The sequence below is a fragment of the Rhamphochromis sp. 'chilingali' genome (genome assembly GCF_963969265.1).
Source record: "Rhamphochromis sp. 'chilingali' genome assembly, chromosome: 15".
NCBI classification, from domain to species: domain Eukaryota; kingdom Metazoa; phylum Chordata; class Actinopteri; order Cichliformes; family Cichlidae; genus Rhamphochromis; species Rhamphochromis sp. 'chilingali'.
This window is the reverse complement of record NC_137942.1, coordinates 13,630,282-13,649,889: the sequence shown is the minus strand read 5'-3', so window position 1 is coordinate 13,649,889 and position 19,608 is coordinate 13,630,282. Positions and strand designations below refer to the sequence as shown.

General features: G+C 39.0%; 3 protein-coding genes across 3 annotated transcripts; 2 read left to right on the top strand and 1 right to left on the bottom strand.

Moving 5' to 3' along the window:
• Positions 1 to 127: 127 nt before the first annotated feature.
• Positions 128 to 12,835, bottom strand: LOC308411379 (transmembrane channel-like protein 6; the record flags this gene model as incomplete). Its single annotated transcript, XM_080905258.1, has 20 exons — positions 128 to 173; positions 293 to 367; positions 3,446 to 3,524; positions 3,726 to 3,902; positions 4,542 to 4,675; positions 4,761 to 4,836; positions 4,919 to 5,014; positions 5,094 to 5,191; positions 5,362 to 5,440; positions 5,591 to 5,742; positions 6,733 to 6,894; positions 7,236 to 7,380; positions 7,470 to 7,609; positions 7,702 to 7,953; positions 8,031 to 8,118; positions 8,256 to 8,385; positions 8,483 to 8,599; positions 8,701 to 8,832; positions 8,951 to 9,069; positions 12,792 to 12,835. 19 exons carry the CDS (start codon positions 12,833 to 12,835, stop codon positions 314 to 316), a joined length of 2,274 nt encoding a protein of 757 aa, XP_080761384.1. The 3' UTR covers positions 128 to 173; positions 293 to 313.
• LOC308412007 (synaptogyrin-2-like) lies at positions 10,126 to 11,947 on the top strand. The gene is made up of 4 exons (XM_080906077.1): positions 10,126 to 10,413; positions 11,228 to 11,465; positions 11,615 to 11,748; positions 11,831 to 11,947. Exons 1-4 carry the CDS (start codon positions 10,321 to 10,323, stop codon positions 11,936 to 11,938), a joined length of 573 nt encoding a protein of 190 aa, XP_080762203.1. The 5' UTR covers positions 10,126 to 10,320; the 3' UTR covers positions 11,939 to 11,947.
• A 2,548-nt stretch (positions 12,836 to 15,383) lies between the features above and the next one.
• Positions 15,384 to 18,837, top strand: syngr2a (synaptogyrin 2a). Its single transcript, XM_080906349.1, has 4 exons — positions 15,384 to 15,575; positions 16,999 to 17,236; positions 17,357 to 17,490; positions 17,573 to 18,837. The coding sequence occupies exons 1-4, from the start codon at positions 15,477 to 15,479 to the stop codon at positions 17,774 to 17,776; spliced, it is 675 nt and encodes a 224-aa protein (XP_080762475.1). The 5' UTR covers positions 15,384 to 15,476; the 3' UTR covers positions 17,777 to 18,837.
• Positions 18,838 to 19,608: the final 771 nt, after the last annotated feature.

The following is a 19,608-nucleotide window of genomic DNA, read 5'->3' as shown; positions in this document are numbered from 1 at the left end:
ACTTTTATTTTGTTCATGTTTGTAGCATGTTTTAGACGTTCCTGTTTATCTGGACAATCAACTCAGCTTTGAGATAATATCGAAGCCAAAATACTTCTCAGTGAGCCAAACTGCTGCGTAGTGAGAGATGTGTAGTGAGAGAGTGCACTTTGTTCACAGTGTTCAGCCAGAGACTGGGGAAGAAAAGAAAGTTCATCTTTTGACTTGAAATACCAGTGCAAAGCAAAAAAAACCTAAACAAAACAAAAATTATGTAGCCTCAGTGAAGAGCTGCAGTATTGAGAATACTCACCCTTGAGGGGAAGTGGGATGATTATTTGCATAAATCCTGTAATTTGGCGATGAGGAACTTTTTGTCCTTACCCTCCTTTGAACAGCATTAAAACAAAACACAATGCATTGACATTAATAATGACAAAAAATTGATTTCAGCAGTTATTAAAAAATAAATTGATTCAATAAATTAAAAACTGTAATAAAATACTGACTGAGCCAACCAGATGAGCTGAGAAAGGCTGTTTCAAAGTTTTAGAGCTACTGCGTGAAAAGCGTGGTCACCTCTGGTTATAAATAGTGTGGAACTATAAACCGACGATCAGAGAAGCTGACTGCTGTTATAAGCTCTGCTATGTAGGCAGGAGCCTACCCACGTCGGGTCTTTTTGATAGGTTTATGTTTGTGGCTAGCTTGATGTTGGTTGTTAACTCTGACTGATCTGTCCTGTTCTCAACCAAACACTAGATAGTGAAAGTTATATGTTATGTTTCTTATCTTATCTTATGTTTTTGGTGACTGTTAACAGGACTGAGTATGGCAGCTGTTGCTTCTGACTTAAGTTTCTGAAGGAAGCTTCATGGACGGAATTGTATTTGTGTAGAAAAGATGATTTGTCGTCCATAGCATAACACTTTGAATTAAATGTGAGCAAGCAAATGCTTATGAGAGATCTGAGAAATGTGGTCTCAAACAAACTTTTGGGCTCGGTTCATCTTGTCCTCCAGTTTTACCTAATAGATCTACACAAGCAAAATTTGCTCTGCCAGTGGATGATGGGGAATTGGCTGCTATCGAGACACACCCAAAATTGCAAAAATAACCACTTGACCTAGCTCAATTAGTTCTTTTCACTTCCTGGAATAAAGGAAGAAGCATTTCTCAAGGAATGTTTAGCAGGATTACAGTTGGAGGCTCAGGATAAATCCCAAACCATCAGACAGAGTTTGAACTTTGGAAGTTGGAGCCGGGGTGGGGTTAATTAAAACAATTCAAACCCAGAGCCTGATCCATGTTTTGAACAATTTATCTTTCAGGGATCTTTGCCTTTAACAAGCAAACCAGAGGTTGAGCAAACTATAAAAGTCCTGAGGGATACTGGTAGATCTCGGTCACTGATAGTCACTGATTTGTTGCCCTTGAGTGAGTCAGCTCCTCTAATCATAAAGGCTTTTTTACCATCTTTGGCCTCCCAAAATCCAAAGTAGTTCAGACAGACAAAGGCATAAATTTTCTATCAAAACACACTCAAAAAGATGAAATTGGGTGGTTGTTACATGTACAACTTGTAATTTGAACTAAATAATTTCATGTTTCTATGGTGAACGTAATTAAATCATGTAGCATCTGCATGAAATTCAGCAACTTAATTTGTTCTTGTTGAGATGACATGATACAATCTAGTAAGAGTGGTTCGTTGCCTGGACTCACGAAAATCACATTAGATGTCAAACTGCAGGAAAATCGCTGGAGTTTTAAGAGGCAGACAACTACACCCACACCACGTGTATGGCATTGCTATTTATTGCGGTTTAACCTGTCAAGGACAAAAACGTACAGAAAATGCTGCATCAAGCCTTGTAATCATAGCTTTCCTAGTTTGTTAAGCCTGGGTTGACAGCTTGGTGGTGTGATGGTTAATGCTGTTACCTCAAAGCAAGAAGGACCTGGGTTCAAATCCACAATCTGGCTAGTTTGCTGTGTGTAATTAGAGTTAGGTTAATTGGTGATTCTGCATTACCCATGAATCTAAGTGTAAATGGTTGTTTTTCTCTATAAAATCATCAACCCCTGTATTGGTTCATTACGCAAGACTAGCAGTAATTGTCTTGCTTAACAAAGTAGTTATTCAAGCAACAAGATTTCTTTGCGTTTTCCTTAACTTGTGTAGAATGAATTAAAACAGATTTCATACTTAAATAAATCACTTCAACTCAATGTAAGTATACTACGTTGATCCAATGTAATCTGATTACGTTAAACCACCAAATGCCAAATGTGTTGGTTTGACATGGTCAAAAATTGGTTATTGTACTTGGTTAAATCACGTGGAAATAGGTGCCATGATTAAATTGTGTTCATCCAACAACAGATTCTTTTGAGTGCTCTTTAACTAGGTCATGCAGACTATTAGTAGTTAAACATGTGGTCTCTAGTGCCTGTCATCCTGAGTCCTAGGGAGCTCTGGAAAGGTGGCACCAGACTATTAAATCTATGCTGCAGAAGTGCTGTTTGGCTATTGGTAATGACTGGGATGAAGGAGTTCCACTAATGGTATGTGCAATACGGGAAGCTAAACAAGGATCCCTGTGTCTTAGCCCAGCTGAAGTTGTTTTTGGTTATTCAGTGCAGGGGTCTTTTAAAACTATTTAAATAACAACTTCTGCACAATCCAATAAAACTAATGTTTTGGACTATGTTTCACAGATCTTTGAACGCTTGTAGCAAGCCCTTTCAGTAGCACTGGAAGCTCTTTTGTCTGTTCAGATCACCATGAAGCGGCATTATAAAAAGCACATGAAAAGTCAGTTACAATGATCAAGACAGGAAAAGAATTAAAGCGTGTATTAAATGTCCAAATGATTGGGTGTCGGTAAAACGGGAGGAAGAGAGAGTGGAAATCTGGAGGCATGCATTGGAGAGAAGAGAAAGGAAAATCAGTACAAGTAAGACAGAGTATATGTGTATGAATGAGACGGAAGCAGGTGGAAAGGTGAAGATGAGGGGAGTAGAAGTGCTGAAGATGGATGAGTTTAAATACCTGGGTCAACCATCCAAAGCAAAGGACAGTATAAAAGGGAGGTGAAGAAGAGACCGTAGGCTGCAAGCTTTAGAGATGATGTCACAGACAAAAAGACAGGAGGAAGAAGTGAAAACCAGGAGGGAAGAGACGAAAGAAGAATTTTAACATAACCATATATACTCAGATGATGAATTCAAACTAGGATGCTGAATTCGTTTTTGTCATTTCTGTCTCTCAACTCAGAAGGAATTTTCACATCTTTAGCGATGCCTTTTTTTTCTCCGCTGCCATCATCAGGGGAAATGCTAAAAGCGGTTCAAATGCTACTTGTACATTTTAAAAGTACGCCATCAGTGTCAGCCTTAACATGGTGCGAGTGTTAGCGCTTAAACTCACAAATGCCGCTAACATAGACAAACTCATGCATACATTTTCAATCTGCTTTTCTAACCGGCTGATGATTTTCCTCTGGCCATCAACAACTTGAGCCTGAAAGTATATCACCATTCTGCAAAAACAAAAGCAAAAATAGCAATGGATCATTTCAAAATTTTAAGAGCGTAAAACCATTTCTGTAAGTCACGAACATTAAATGTTTCAATGGAGGAGATGCTTGCTGCTACGAATTGCTACCAACAAACAACGCTGACTTGCTAATTAATGAAATGAAATACATAGCGGAAACAGGAGCGTAATCATTACCACTCACAGAAAGACTCCACTGGCGAGGAATAGAAACACTGGATTCTCTACCAAACAGTCGTAGACCCAACTGAGCCACTTCAGGATTGGATGAGCATCCTCCAGGTGCCTGGTCGACATCTGCCCTCCCTCAAACATTGTTGTGAGATTCCTGAAAGGGCCGCACTTTTCCGAGGGTTTGATTCTGTGCATGACAGGCAGATGCATTTAAGGGGATACAGTAAAGAGTGTGTGTATATATATATATATCATCTTTTTTTAGCCTGATCCTTTATGTCTCGTGTTTTTTTGTTTACTCTGATCTGAATCAGTTGATGAGTTTGTAAACTCATTGTCTTTTCCTGTAGTTTTGAATTCGCAGAGAGAAAACTCCAAGTGAACTCAAGATGAATCACGTGGGAACCTTCAGCCTGCTTATCTACCAGATGTCTCTTGTCCTACTCTTATTTCCTGTTTTTGTTTTCTTCCTGTGTGATTGCAGCTCAGTGTTGATTCATTACAGCAGGTCTGAAGGCAAAAGAGTGTCCAGCCTGTTACTTCACAGTAGCAAGTGAATATAGAAAGATTTGAATACATAGATTGTAATCGTTAAGTTGAAACTATTGGTTTTGGTCTTTCTTGAGAAAATGTCATTTCCAGGCCATTTACCTTCAGGGTAAAAATATTCCAGTTGTAGTTTTAGTTTGTACTTAAGAGATTGTTGTTTTACTTAAGGTTTGTTTTTAGCGAGCTGCGTGTTTGTGGTTTTGAAACGCTCACAAGCATTTTCACGCTATAAGCATGAAAACGCTTACGTGCATTCCAAGAAGATTGTTATACTTACGTCCATACTGTATAAATGATAGTCACGACAGTGCCAAGAAATGAGGGGAACCACAGTATGCAAATGAACAGCGTTGTCATTTGAGTGGCCCTCCAGGGCTTTCTCGAGGCCTGACAGTTGAGAATGAGACTTCTCTGGAAAACAAAGAGGAAGAGTCATGTTTGCAATGCAGTCTTGGCATACGGTACTACAGCCCCACTGCATACACACTCTACCAACCTTCTTCATGTAAAACAACACAATCAGTTTTATTAGTTGGACTCCAGGAAGAAGTGGTGCAAACAGAACTCCGATCCTACAAGAAGAAATGCAACACATGACCACTGATTTTCCTTTTTATCGCTGATATTAAAGCTGTGTTTTTACTGAATAATCACCATGTAAGAGTTTGCCCATATATGAGCTCCAACACATTACGAGCAATGTCGAACACTGGCTTTCTTTTCTTTTGCAGGATTGTCTGGGAAAAGACCCTAGAAGGGAAGAATTAGGTTTTGGCTTAAAACAGAAGTAAAACCAATCACCCGATCTTGCTCTAACTGGTAAACTTGCCTCCATAGGAACTCTCCCAAAAAAGTGTAAAGCACCGTAACGATGAAGTCCATCACAAGGAGCCGGTACAGTTCTTGGCCAACTGAACTCTCCCAACACTGAAAAAATGTAAAAATGTGGATGTTAAATGCTTTCAGATTCCAAAACTGTAGCTATAATATCGCATGTGTTAAACATCTGCGTGCAAAAAGCTTTCTTTAAGGAATAAAAACGATTGCATACAGTAACTGAGTGCTGAATCATGTAAGAGCGTGAGGATGTTACTAACCTCCAGACCATTGGCTGGAATGCTCTCCAGCCAGCGATAACATAGAACTCCAATAACACTGACCTTCAACAGCAGGTTCCTGAAAAATAAATGATCAAATACTTTATTATAAATATTTAAACTTTATAAAAATCAAATCACATAACAAAGACAATAATTTTACATCGTGTTGAACTATGTTATTCATTTGAAAACTTCTTTTGCGTGTTTTCCTTTTTTTTTCCCTTACCTGAAGACAGAGACATAGACACGTGTGCCAGGTGATTCATATTGCTCTGCCCAAACGCACAGGTTGAAGAAGCCAGGGAGTAACAGGTTAATGCCCGACACCACTGCTGACAAGACCAGCAACTCAGTGTCTTTGGGCAGATTTAAAGTGGTCTAAATCACAATGAAAAATGCAGACCGACAAGTTATAATCAAAACAGGAAATGAAGTTCCGCTTAAACATTATATGCAACTGAAGTGAGATCGTCTTGACAACCATGATATTTAAAAATGAAGTATTGCTATAGTATCAGTAATCCTCTTACACCATCTACCTGCAGTTGTGTTTGACATCATGGGGACGTGTCCAGGTTAAACTGGAAGTCAATCTGCAGTTCTCTAACGTTGACTGATTCTGCGTTATTACTAAAGAACTGTCTTTAGACTTATTCAGAAAGAGAAGAGTGAAATTGGCGACACCGCTTTGAGTATGTACAGTGCTGTGAAAAAGTAGTTGCCCTGTCTTGTTAAATCGTGAATTAACTGTGATGAACCGAATGTTTTAGAAAGCTGAGCCAAGGGTGATATGATCAGCTGTTAGGTTTAGGGGCAATTACTTTTTCACACATTGTCAGGTAGGTTTTGGCAGCTTTTTTCCCCTAATAAATGAAATAATGTCAAAACTGCATGTTGCATTTACTTTGAAGGTCTGAAACGTGTGCAATATGCAAAAATCTACGAAATAAGGAAGAGGGCAAGTACTTTTTCACCGCGCTGTATATGCAGGTTTTCAGGACCATCTTGAGCCTTGTGAGTCGTGAGATGATAACACAAAAGTTTATTACTTCTATATTATTCCTGTTATTTCTATTATTATTTGTCCTTGCACAGAAAAGCTTTGAAACACCAGTATCTTTTTTGGGGGGGTTGTGTGTGTGTGTGTGTGTGTGTGTGTGTGTGTGTGTGTGTGTGTGTGTGTGTGTGTGGGGGGGGGGGGGGTGGGGGGCGCTTATTATCACACAAAGTAGACAGACAAAGATATCAAAAGGTCTAGCAGAAAAGAAGAAGTAGCTAACCACAGTGGGTGGGGAATTAAAATTTACATACTTAAAGTGGTGCTTGACTGTGCATGAATGCTACCATTTCCTTTTCCCAACAATGTACCTCGATGTTGATTTTTTTTCCTGACAGGTTGTGCACTCCTATGGTGCCCAAGAAAATGCTTATTAAGCATGCGGTCCACGCCAACAGATGAACAATAAGGCGGTGAAGTTGTTGCATGCAGGTCTTTTTGTCTTCTCCCTTGATCATCTCAGACAGCTGCTCCTGTTGGAAAAGCACCATTTGTAAACTAAGCCTTTCAAATAGGGTGCTTGTTCTTTTTAAACTAAGGACATGGCCCCGAGGGTGACATAACACGTGAACATGTGATCAGGTTCCTGTGAGCAAACGATAACCACAAACACTACTATGTGTGATGTCAAACTGACAAAGACTGCTGCAAAAACTGAAATACTTGTTGCTAAGAATCATCAAGAGAGCATTCAGTGTAAAGAAACCCTTTTTAAATAACTTGGTTGGTTTGGTCTATTTTAAAAATAATTTCAACAAAACAAGAACCAAAAGAAACGTTTCACGCTTCAGTGAGTATTCATATAAAGTCGTACTTTGAGCTGAGTGCTGATTTTCTCAGACTGGAGTCTGACAGATATCTTCTTGCTCACTTTAAAGTCCCAGCAAGAAAAAACTTTCACAGCCAGATTCTTGTTAGATTTGAGGACTTGAAAGTTTTTTCCGAAGGATTTGGACAACCTGTCAAAAAACCCCCAAAAAAAACAGTATTAAAAAAAAGACACAACAAAAATAGAATTAAAGCATAAGTAATTGAGTTAGAGTTCAACCTGTACACAAGGATGATGCAGATAATGAAGAGGGTGAAGCCAATGGTAAAGAAATAGGCTGCTGGCATTCGGTATTGGTCTCCAGGTAACGTTTCACTGGAGTAATAGCCATAAAACATCAAGCTGTCAGAAAAGTAGCCCTGTCAACGAAAACATTAAAGATAGCTCTGGTTTCTTTGTCGCTGAAATAAGCTTGTAAATACAGCTGGGATATGATGTACAGCCATCTCACCGTGCCCGTGAGAAGCTCAATACCACTGAAGTCTGCTTTAGGACTAGGAGGAGGGTTGATGCCTTGTGGGATGATTAGGAACAAGCCAGTGATGACAAAGAGGAGAAGGTTAAGGAACAGGAGTGTTCTCAGAAAAAGGAAGTAGGACAGCACACCGGTTCCGTAACGTCCGCTCAGTGTCTTCAAGGCTGAATGCCACAATTTGAACGAACTGAAGACGGGCAGGCAGCTAAAGAGGCAGTGGCGCCAAGTCTGAGGGGAAAGGAACATGAGCGTGTCGCCTACACACATGGTGAAATCTTATCACTGTGTACGCTGTTTGCACTTACCATTGAAATGTACATGCTTAGATGAGTGTAGCAGGGTATATTTCTGCCAATGAATGAACTTTCAGTTTTTAAACTGAAAGCAACTTTTCTAGAAGAAGATAGGGAGAAAAATGGTGAGACGCCATCCAAATAGATTCTAAGATTCTTGAAGATGACGTAAAGTACTGATTGTGATTTCCATTGCACGACTCCTCTGGTCACGCCAGTGGTTTGTGTCTCACATACCGGATTTCGATCTTATCTGCCAAGCTAAGTGGCATTGCTCGCAGCTTGCGGGTGCCTTCACTCACTGAGAGGCCTTGGAGGCTGGACACCAGCTGGTCCATATTATTTTCAGCGGCGCACAAATTGGAATCTGTGGAATAAGAGAGGTCAGATCTCACTGTAGTGAGAGGGTTAAAAGTAGAACGAAAACACTTGTTAACACCTGTCAAAAAAATAGCAAATGGCACCTTCAGTGTTGATTTCCTCCGCCTCTGCCAGAACAGAGGCACCCTGGACTGGTCTGGAGAGGTGAGGAGATTCATGGGATGAGGCCTGATATCGCACTCGCCGGGATTTATTTAATTCTGTGTGGATGAGGAATTTCGTTTTGAACAAATGTTGTAGTTAACATGTGTGAATAAATCCTAGCAAACATTTAGACAGCACGGAGAGATTTTCCCCTCACCTGCAGTGCGACTAGGCATCGAGGCGAGCACCTTTACCGTTGCAGCCGACCAGCCGTGTCTCTGCAGATGGCTGATCTCTTCTCTGTCGTGTGATTCGTCACTCGTGTAACTGCTTCTGTTTGACTGTACATCTACGAAATGATAGGTTTTATAGGTTTTATAATCTGTAGATCAAAAATAAAACTACAGATAGAAATTGGATTCTAACATTTCGCTGGGGTGTAAACAGCAAACACTGAGTCATTGTACCTGTGCATTCTTTAAAGACTTCCATCTCCAGTATTTCAGGGCAATTTTGGGTGCTGGTTTCTGGCTCATTGATGGGATTGAAGGAGAAATCCTGAGCTGGTTCTCCATCTGCCAGATTCCTACAACAATGAACAGAATAATGACCAAAAGTCCCCAAAACCTTTGACCAACATGAAGAGGACTTATAGCTCATGTTGTTTTATATGAATAGCTTTTGGAGTTTTTCTTTGGACATTGGCTGCTTTTTCACTTATTTTCAGGGGAGTGCTTTTTTCATCTGTTACGCCGCCTAACTCTTAACTTTGCATCATTTATGCATAAAAATGGCCCCTAACTCAAGTGAGGAAACAGCGTTATGTCTACACATCAAAGACAACTCAGAAAACAACCACGACTGACCATTTTAAATTGTATCTTTAGGCTCTTGTATATTTTAGCTCAAACAGCTATTAGCTGAAAACTTAAAAAAGAATATCTTTGCATGTTGGTCAGTGAGTCCTTACGAATTTGAGGAAATTAAACAAGTGGACCACAAAAGAAGAAGCAGCGAGCGTAAAAGGAAAAGGAAATAATATATACAGCAAATGGACAGGATCTGAAAATCCATAAAAAATAGAAAAAAATTTCGAAGTAAGACCAAAAACAGGACCTAAAAGATGCATTCGAAACTTTATTTAATCCATCTTCTATTCACTGAAACCTCATCAGAAATGTTTTCAGTGTTTGTCCGAGATATGCCAAGTTGCACAAGAAGTGGAGTGAAAATCAGTGGCAGCAGGTCTGATGGAGCGATGAACCCAGATTGGAAAGTTTTTGGTTCAAATCATGGTTAACATGTACGCAAGACGTAACGACAGAGGTGCAGATATGAGTGTTTAGAGTTCTAAAACACAGTGGCGGCTCGACCATAGGTTACATTTTTTGTGTTGGGCATTTTGCTAGAATTGATGGAATTACGAACACAGTGTCGTCAGGTTTTGATCACCATGCAAAACTGCAATCTGGAAAACCTGTGATTGGCAATGGCTTCATTTTTAAGCACAACAATGCAGTAAAAGCAGATGTGGATAAAAAAAAGAATAAAAACACAGTAGAAACACTGTCAGTTATAGCCTGGCATCTCCCCATGAGTGTGCGCGTCGTGTTCATCATTTTCACAACTTTTCATCCACTTGGCAGATGCATTGCAAACGAGATTAACCTGTTCTTTTTTTCACACTAATGCATAGCATGTTGTAAGGCCAGTTTCCACGGCACCTACGAGGTGCTTTTCAGCAAGATTGTTCAACAAATCGAAAGTACCCAACTGTAATAGGAAGGCTTTTCTTTTTAACTTAAAACTGTCTGATAGGCAATTTTTGTGGAGTAAAATGGAAAACACTGGCAATCTACCCTCATTGGATAATGATTCTTTTGATTGGAGGAGATTTATAAAACAGACTGTTTTGCGCACCCTGTGCTGGGTGAGTGAAATTATATTAGTATCAGAGTTAGCCAGCCACATTACTCACTGCAAAGTAGTGACTAATGCGGGCTTTTAGATATATGTGCTTAAACCTGTCTACATGAGGCATGAACACCCAGTGTAGACAGGTTTAAACATTTTAATTAAATGTAAATTAAATGTAAACTATGCAACGACCGATAGTAGCAAATAACCCTGTGTCACCACACTGCCACCTGATGATGAGTGACATGTCTTAAAGGCTTTAAAGTTTTTTGCTCCTGTAGTTGAAATTTACATTTAAAAGTCAGAGAAGGTGCGCTTCCTTTTTCATAGCACAAAATTTTAAGCAGCATTTTCTCTTAATCATGCAATACTAAGCGTAGCTAATTGACTATATAAAAATAACTTGACAACTAAAGATGCAAATCAACACTATCACAAACGAGGAAGTCAATGCTTTAAAGTATTTATATTCATATATTTATTTAGTGTTTGCCGTGGCTGCAGCAGGAGGAGGTAAAACAGGTGGAAGGTTAGTAGTTTGATTTCTCTCTGCAATCACCGATCTGTAGTCCAGAGCAGTGCCCCACCTACAGGACTATGTGAATATCTTTTTTCCGGACAAATGTCAAACATGTTTATTTTATGTTTGATATTCTGTGTAGGCAAGCAAGTTGATGTTGACAGAGCTCTACTTCTTCAGAAAGGCGTCTCTATTTTGTTTTCTTTTTTTAGACTGCTTTCTTGCAATTTCATAATCTTGCAATGTTGCAATGTCATGATCTTGCAACTTCACCCGGGACTGAACCCTGAGTGTCTCCACTTTGCAGGTATTCGCCATTGTTGTTTTTGGAACCATCTCAGACCAAGGCTACTATAGCCCCACGAGTAAAACAAATGGCACCTGTATGTTTAACAACAATGAATGCGCATGCAGCTATGCGGTGGGAGTTGGAGTCCTGGCCTTTGTGGCTTGTGTTGTGTTCCCCATCCTGGACGTCATCATTTCAAAGATCTCTAGTGCCACAGCGAAAGATCGCATTGTCAAAGGAGATCTGGCCTTCTCCGGTAAGTCAGCTTTAACTGCTATGCCATATAGTTCATTAAAGGAACAAAAGAGTACAAAAGAAGGAAGTGCAGCCTGTCATAACTTGAAGCTTTCATCAGCTGTAATCTTTTCCCCTGAATTTGTTTCTCTGCTTTGAATCACCTGACAGCGGCTATGACCTTCCTGTGGTTCATCTGTTTCTGTGTCTTGCTCAACCAGTGGACCAGAACTAACTCCGAATATGTCATGGCCGATGCTGCCCGAGCTGCCGTTGCTTTCTCCTTCTTCTCAATCATCACCTGGGTATGTCTGACATACAACTCACAGTTGGTTTGGAATCTCTTGTGCGAACAATTAATGTACTAATTCAAATTTCTCTCAACAGGCTGTTTTGGCGTACGTTGCATACGGAAGGTATAATGTAAACCTGAACACCTGTGAGTGGCTGACTGCTTTATTTCCCAGAATCATTGGAAATGGAAATTCTGAATAGATGTTCTCTCTCCCACGGTGCCCTCTGTACAGCATAGACTTTGATTGTTCAAACCCCACACAGGTGAGATTTGGATTCGAGGCAGCAAATATTAACTTTGAGACTGACTTTCAGCAGCCAAACAGATTGGACATGTAGGCTACTAAAAGTAAAACAAAAGGAGCCTGTATGTGTTTGTTGTTTATTTACAGTTTACTTCAACCATTTTCAACCAATGAGAAGCTACGTCTGTAAAAGACTTTCCATTTGATTATTTAAAAAATGTTCGGATTAGAAAAAGCTCTGCTCCTCAGGCTCGTATGCGTTGTTTGTATCAGCTGTGTAACAAGACATTTTTAAATTGTACTAGAGAAAATGTGTGTTCCTCGTTAGTCATGGTTAAAACAGACACTCGGCACTCCTCTGGCATTAAACGCATCACCTATTATCCCAGGCCTTGAACATGTGAATTATGTGTTTTTATAGGCAAACTAGTGCATAAATAACATGTTTACAGGAAATACCCTAATCTAATTAATGTTGATTTGTGGTAACAGTTTCATTATATTTTTTCTCTGACAAACCAAATTAATAAACTGCAAACTAGCGTTTAGGTAGCATGTTATTGTGTCTCATTGTCTATTCCCCCTTTTTGCTATTTTTATTTGAAGTGAAGCACTTTGTAATTTTACCTGGAAAGGTGCTATAGAAATACATCTTTATTACTTACTTACGTCACAGAAAAATATTTTAAAAAAACTATATATATATATATATATATATATATATATATATATATATATATATATATATATATATATATATATATATATATATATATATATATAGTTGTTTTTTTTTTAAAGAGACTTACTCGTAGTCGATATCTGTTTCACAAATGTTCACATTGTAATCCATGGTTTTTGATGATCACCGTTTATCTCAAACACGACGTCCAAGTCTGCTGTGTAGTGGAGCAGTGCTGTGTTGCACTTCTGAAAATAAACTATCTGCAAATGAGTATGATGCTTTATTTTGTCACACTGTCTAACTACTTCTCTGATAACCTCACAGTGTTGCTTTGCTACTTGTGACATCCTGCCACAACCTTTATCATAGCCGCTGGGGTATTAACAACTTCCTGATTTACGATCTCTTTTTTTTTTCTTTAATCATTTGAATATGAATACAGAGCAAAGAGGAGGAGGTTAGGTTAGTCTTTCTTGACTCTTTAAAGACATAAATGTTTCCTTTCAGTTGTTTGCTATACCATTTCATGACCATTCTTTGTATGGGGACAAAGTATATGAATAACTGTAACACAATCACAACAGCAATAATAGAAAATACGTCTAATTCATTTTTTTCCACTGGAAACATTTGTATTTGCATTCAAGACATCTGGAAGAATAAGATGAGCATTTTGAGTTATGGTTGACCCTCCAGTGGTCATAATAACAAACTACAACATTATATTAGGAAGCTAAATGAGTTGCAGGAAAAAATATACAGGCTTTTGAAATAAAGGCAAAACCAATGTATTGTAGTACTGTATTTCATGCATTTGAGAGTATATGTCATTGTTTCTTGTATAATTATTTTTGTACCATTGTTGGCAAATAGTTTGTGCTTTGTAATTTGTTTCAATGTGCGTGACCTTTTGGTTACCTATGAGTGGGTGAGTGAATAGTATTATGATTGGTTACTTCATGGTTAAATGGCTATTTCCAGCCCTGTGCTTGTTTTAGAAATGACCGTTCTCACTCTGGTGTAGTGAATTTGAGGGACTAGCACAAACCTTGCAAAAATAAGCTAATTATCGAAAGGAAGAGATCAGATGAGAACTGAATGTAGAAGGACAATAAACACACAGCACTGAGGTAATAATGTAATGCTGTACTAAATTCAGTAACCACTTTAAAGTGATGTCATTACTTCCGTTACAAAGGCGCAAAGGAATAAAACATAAAAATCAAACATGCCTTTTTCTCCTTGTGCACTTGCACTACAGTCAACGGATGGCAAAGGGGAGGAGTGGAGATGTGAACAGTATCTTTATTTTTATTGCACAAAAGCGCAGGAGTATGCATTCGTTTTTGAGTTAAGACCCCAGCACTGTTCGTTGATGCCAAAGAAGAATATCCAGGCTGCTTGGAGCTGATAGGCAGATAGACTCCTGGTGGTGCTCAAATACTTGCCCTTTTGTTCTCTTAAGTTCAATTCAGTTTTATTTATATAGCACCAAATCATGACAATTGCCTTTATATTGTAAGGTAAAGACCTGCAATAATAGAGAGAACCCCAAAACAATCAAGTGTCTTCTGTCTATTATTATATAACAATCAAAATAGCTAATGATTAAATGCAAAGAGGTGCATGGGTGACTGAAAACGGAAAACTAATTGCATCGTAGAAAGCCCCCAGCACCCTAGCACTATTGCAGTAGAACTAAGGAAGGGTTCAGGGACACTTGATCCTGCCCTTTCTGCAAAACAGTTTCTTTTTTCATCTCAGTGTGAAGTGATAATTTAGTAGAAATCTGTTGATTATGAGTGTTTGTGTGAAATGAAAAAAAATTCAGCATGTAACAGATATGCAGCTGTGTAAAAATTTATTAGATTTTTTTTTTGATGAGGGATTTTTTTTTTGTGCTCATCTGTGGCAAACGTTATTCAGATAACCATTTGTTACAACTAAGGTATATAGAAGAGCACGCAACACTTTGAACCTTGGCATAGATGGGCTACAGTAGGAGAAGACCCCATGGGCATACTGCCAGCTCAGCTAAGAACGTGAGGATGAGGCTACAATTTACACAGGCTCAAGAAAACGAGACAGCTGTTACCTGGACTGATGATTCTTGATTTCTGAACATGAAAGCGTCTACCCAGCCTGTCTTGTATCAGTGGTATAGGCTACTGCCGGTGGTGTAATGGTGTGGGGATATTATTATTTATTTTATTTTTTGTGCAGATTTAGGGCCCCTTAGCAGCAGCTGAGCATCATTTAAATGCCATAACCTTGCTAACCATGTCCATCCCTTTATGACTACCATCTTCTGACAGGTAAAGGTCAGAAACATCTTAAACTGGTTTCTTTACCTCACATTCAGTGCTCGACAGTCATTAGATCTTAGCTCAATGAGCACCTTTGGGATGTGTTCGAATCGTTCACATGATTGGTTAATCCGAATCATGGATGTGCAGCTTGCAAATCTGGAGCCACTGTGTGATGCTATCATGTCAATATGCACTAAAATCTTTTCAGCACCTTGTTGAATCTGCACCATGAAGAATTAAAGCAGTTCTGGGTGGGAAAAGGGGCCTTGAACACCAAACACGGTAAAAGCAAGGTTTACATAATAACACGGCCTCCGTAAGATCCACGGCGTTGAGGAATTAAACTTCCGGGAGTCCCGTGAACGCATCGCCGCAGGGGCGGCGTTAAAAAAGTTTTGAGGAAGTTTTTTTGACAAATCGAAACTGCCGCAGTCGTGACAGGAAGACTTGTCAGTTTGTCCTTAAACTGTCTGACTGTCGGGGTTTTCTTCACGGGGAAAATGCAGAACAGTGCTTACGGGGCCTCTTTGGCCGGTGGCGCCTTTGATTTAGCGAACTTTCTAAAACAGCCTCAAACTATTTTGCGCTTCCTGAGCTGGGTGAGTGACTTCACGGAAACGTTAGCATCACAGTTAGCCAGCTGTCACTGCACCTAGTTTAGCTTAACAGATGTGCGCTGCCAGCGCCCACCCAAATTAGTGAAAATTTTGTTTTTTTAGCTTTTTGTGCGGTCAACGCGGGACATTATCTGAGTGTCACGTTTAAACATTTTAATGAGCTTTCAGTAAAGTGTAAAAAATGGTGTTTCTGTGGCTCTGGTTGATGGTAGCTAATAATAACTAGCAACTGACCAGTGCTGTGTCACCACACTAACTGCCACATGATGATAAGCGATCTGCAGATTTTTAATTTAAAGTTTCTGTGTTCCCGTGGTTTAAAAACGAGACAGGTTAAAACAACAGGAGTTGTTTGCTTTTTTTCTTGCAGTTTTATAGTTTAGATAATTGTCAGAAATTGAAGCTTCCGCCGTCATCTGTTGTCAAGTCAACTCCAGTTGTCAGGTGATTGGAAATGCTTAATATGCAGGCACTGCAGTGGAAGCTTAAGTATGCAGTGTTACTAAAGCATACCTTCACAGTGCTTTGCAAGAAAAAAAAAAGCAATACTAACAGAAAACAGACAAGTAAAAGTTGTGCTACAGTATTTGCTTTCCGGTAAGTGCATTTAAGTTCAGTGGGCCTATTAGTGAAAACCTACATCTGTGAACAAGACGGGTAGAAAACAAGGATATTTTATTTAACTAAAACTATGAATCAACTGTTTTCAAAAGGTTCCTGCACTGATTTTCCTAAATCTCGCTTCTGACATACACCCTCCATACAATAATAATCAAAACAAAGGCTAAAACTAGCACTGAAATTTATAAATATTAAACTAAAACCTTTTCAAACAATATAAAGTAAACTGCAATAAGTCAATCCAGTCTGGAAACCGAAAGAAAAATGAAAAGTCACTATGTAATACAATTCAAAAGAATGCAAAACTATAATAACTAATGTAGGAAAGTTTAAGTGTTCAAATGTTATAAATAAAACCAACATGGTTTTGCAGGCAAATGGTTGTCCATAAGTTCATATTCTCTTCAGATGTCTTCATGTAGAGTATTTATAAGAATGCTTAAAACCTGTTCAAAATCATACAAAATGCATGAAGTCTTCATGAATTAAGAAGCTAGAACATGAGTGAACAGTGACTCGGTGATTCGGTTGCCTTTTAAAAGTAGTATTTTCATTTTGTGTCACGTAATTGTGTAATGTTTTTCATGTTAGCTGTGTTATGAAAAAGGGGATGTGGGTCATGAATAGCTGAAAAGGTGGCGTTATACTTGTTTAGATTGGATTGACAGATATTATTTTTTTGATTAAAGAAGCTTTCTTGTAATGTGAGTCATGGTAATTTCGCAAACTCCATAGCTGCGTGGCTTAAACTTGGCCTTGACCTTTTTGTGTCCCGTCTTTGCAGATATTCTCTATCGTGGTTTTTGCAACCATCACAGCCGAAGGCTACACCAACACGAAGGAAAAAGCTGAAAACGAGTGCATGTTCCACAACTCTGACAGTGCTTGCAGTTACGGGGTGGGAGTCGGAGTCTTGGCCTTCTTGGCTTGTGTTTTGTTCCTCATGCTAGATGCCTACTTCCCGAACATCAGCAATGCCAAAGACCGAAAATACATTGTAATAAGTGATCTTGCTTTCTCTGGTAAGAGTTGGTTTTCATTTTTTCACCACATAGTTTAATGAAGGAACTGTGCCATAAATCAGGAAGTGAGACTTAAAGTTAACACATGAAACATGTTTCTCTCCTGTGAACACCTGACAGCGGTGTGGACGTTCCTGTGGTTCATCTGCTTCTGCGTCCTGACGAGCCTGTGGTCCAAGACGACAAACGAACAAGTCGTGGCCGACGCTGCCCGAGGTGTCATTGCCTTCTCCTTCTTCTCGATCATCACCTGGGTGAGGCTGAGGCAGAGTTCGCATTAGCTTTGAATTTGCTGTGATAAAAGATCCTAGCACTAATTCAAAGTTCTCTCTACAGAGCCTCTTGACCTACTTTGCACTTGCAAGGTATCGCCAAGGAGTGAATGAATTCGAGCAGGAATACAGAGACCCAGCCAATGACCACAATGCTCCTTACCAGAGCAGCCCCTACTCCAGCACCAGCGGGCCCTCTGGCTATCAGCAGTCACCTTTCTCCAACACCCAGGAGACTCCAGGAGCGTATCAGCCTCCATCTTATTGAAAGACTAAGATTCAAAGGCAGGAATCAAATGAGGAAGTTTTTCTTTTTAAATATGTGTGCCAGTTGTTTCTTTTACAGAGCCGGACCGTTCTTTGCACTCCCCCTTCTGTTTCTGCTGAACGCGTTTGGTTTTCTGGGTGCACTGATATCTTTTTAGTTTCCTGCAATGGTGGAAGTTTTGCTGTGTTGTTCACAGCGGGTAAAGTCTAAAGATGTTCTTTTATTTGCTAGCGGGTGATTGTCTTGGTTTAAAAAAAAAAAAAAAAAAAAATGAGAGAGAGAGCATGGCCACGCCTGAGTTGCCTTTGTACCAAAACCGCTGCAGATTTTTCAGTGCCTCCTTTAGTTACTATTGCGAGTGCAGTTTGCTGCTGTTCCTATCAAAGCACTAATTATCAGAAAGGTTAGACTTAGTGTAGTTCATTAGGAAATCTGGTTTGCATTGAAAATTTTTACTGAATATGTAACTGTTCAGTGTTTACTTCAATAACTGCAATTCAAACATACAGCTGAGTATACTGCTCTTTCACCACATTGCAAACTCATATTATTCAATTAGTTGGTAGATCAGAAGTATCGGAAGTCTATAACTACTGTAATGCCACGTGTTTGTGTCTTTTTATTAAGTAATCAACCACTAAATAGGCTTTCATGCACTGAAAAACTCAGTTTGTTTCTGTTTGACATTTTAATTTGTCACATTCGTTTCTTTTTATAGTTTGGCTTTTACAGGTGTTTTGATTGATTTGTATTGGATTCTTCTGTTGAATTCTTTGCTTAGGATTTTTAAAGTAATCAATGCCATAAATGTCTCAGCCATAGGTTTAGCAATTCTTTGATGTTGTGGCAAATTTGGTATTTATTTTCTTTTTTAATACTGTTAAATTCAGGTACATGACAATCAAATTGAATCATTCTCCACATTCTTTTTCCCCCTTGCTTTTTCTTCTCCTCTGCACTTTTGCTTTGTCACCGCTTTGCAAATGTTCCTCATTAAAGTGCCTTGCACAGTGATCCTGTATCAGACGGAGTGTGCCAAATAAAAACAGGTTTTAAAACTCTGAGTCTGACTTCTTTAAAAGAAAAGGCAAGACTGTGTGTAGTTCCTGCCTCTGCCCCTTTGTCAAATATTTGAATAGTAAATGTGGAGGAACACTTGAGGTGTGGAGACAGCAGGATCCAGACAACAACTGAGGTACTAAGATTTGAGTAATGCATTATAGGTTAAAATAAAAGTAAGTAGAAGTGAAAGCTGCTCCCTTGTCTTAAGAGGAGACCACAACGGGAAGCTCCACGTTTGATTTGAGTTTTACAGCAGTAGTCCTTCCTGATGCAACCCTGAAGGGGATTTTTAAAAAGTAAGGCTTAAAACAGGATAAAATAAAAATATCAATTAAAAATGAACTGCAATAAAGCAAAGAAATATATTAAAAGTTAGGTTTTTGTCTTAATTACGGCAGAATTTTCATTGTAACAAACTTAAATAGACACCGGTTTATACTTTTATTTGAGAAATCTACACAAAATCTAGAGTGAATGCTCATATTCTAACACCTGTCTTCTCTATCCAATAATATGAATCATAATAAACATGGAATAGTAGCTTATCTCTTACAGTACTGTAAGCCTTTATCATAAAGGCTTGCAGGCATAAAGGTATAAAGCCTTTATACCTTTGAGCAAAGTGTGTATGTGACACGTGTTCTGAACTTCTTAAATGTGATAAACACAACCTGTAAAAGAAACAAAGATAGATGTGATCTCGTGGCCAAGGTAGCAGCCACACAACCCATAACATAAAAAAAAGATTCTAAAATGCATCGTAAAAAATA

What these genes read in the sequence shown, in the direction of transcription:
- syngr2a (XM_080906349.1), top strand. Translation starts at nt 15,477, where the DNA reads ATGCAGAACAGTGCTTACGGGGCCTCTTTGGCCGGTGGCGCCTTTGAT. An exon ending in TTTTGCGCTTCCTGAGCTGG is followed by an intron (nt 15,576 to 16,998) that starts GTGAGTGACTTC and finishes CCGTCTTTGCAG; the next exon opens with ATATTCTCTATCGTGGTTTT. An exon ending in TCTTCTCGATCATCACCTGG is followed by an intron (nt 17,491 to 17,572) that starts GTGAGGCTGAGG and finishes TTCTCTCTACAG; the next exon opens with AGCCTCTTGACCTACTTTGC.
- LOC308412007 (XM_080906077.1), top strand. Translation starts at nt 10,321, where the DNA reads ATGGAAAACACTGGCAATCTACCCTCATTGGATAATGATTCTTTTGAT. An exon ending in TTTTGCGCACCCTGTGCTGG is followed by an intron (nt 10,414 to 11,227) that starts GTGAGTGAAATT and finishes TCCACTTTGCAG; the next exon opens with GTATTCGCCATTGTTGTTTT. An exon ending in TCTTCTCAATCATCACCTGG is followed by an intron (nt 11,749 to 11,830) that starts GTATGTCTGACA and finishes TTCTCTCAACAG; the next exon opens with GCTGTTTTGGCGTACGTTGC.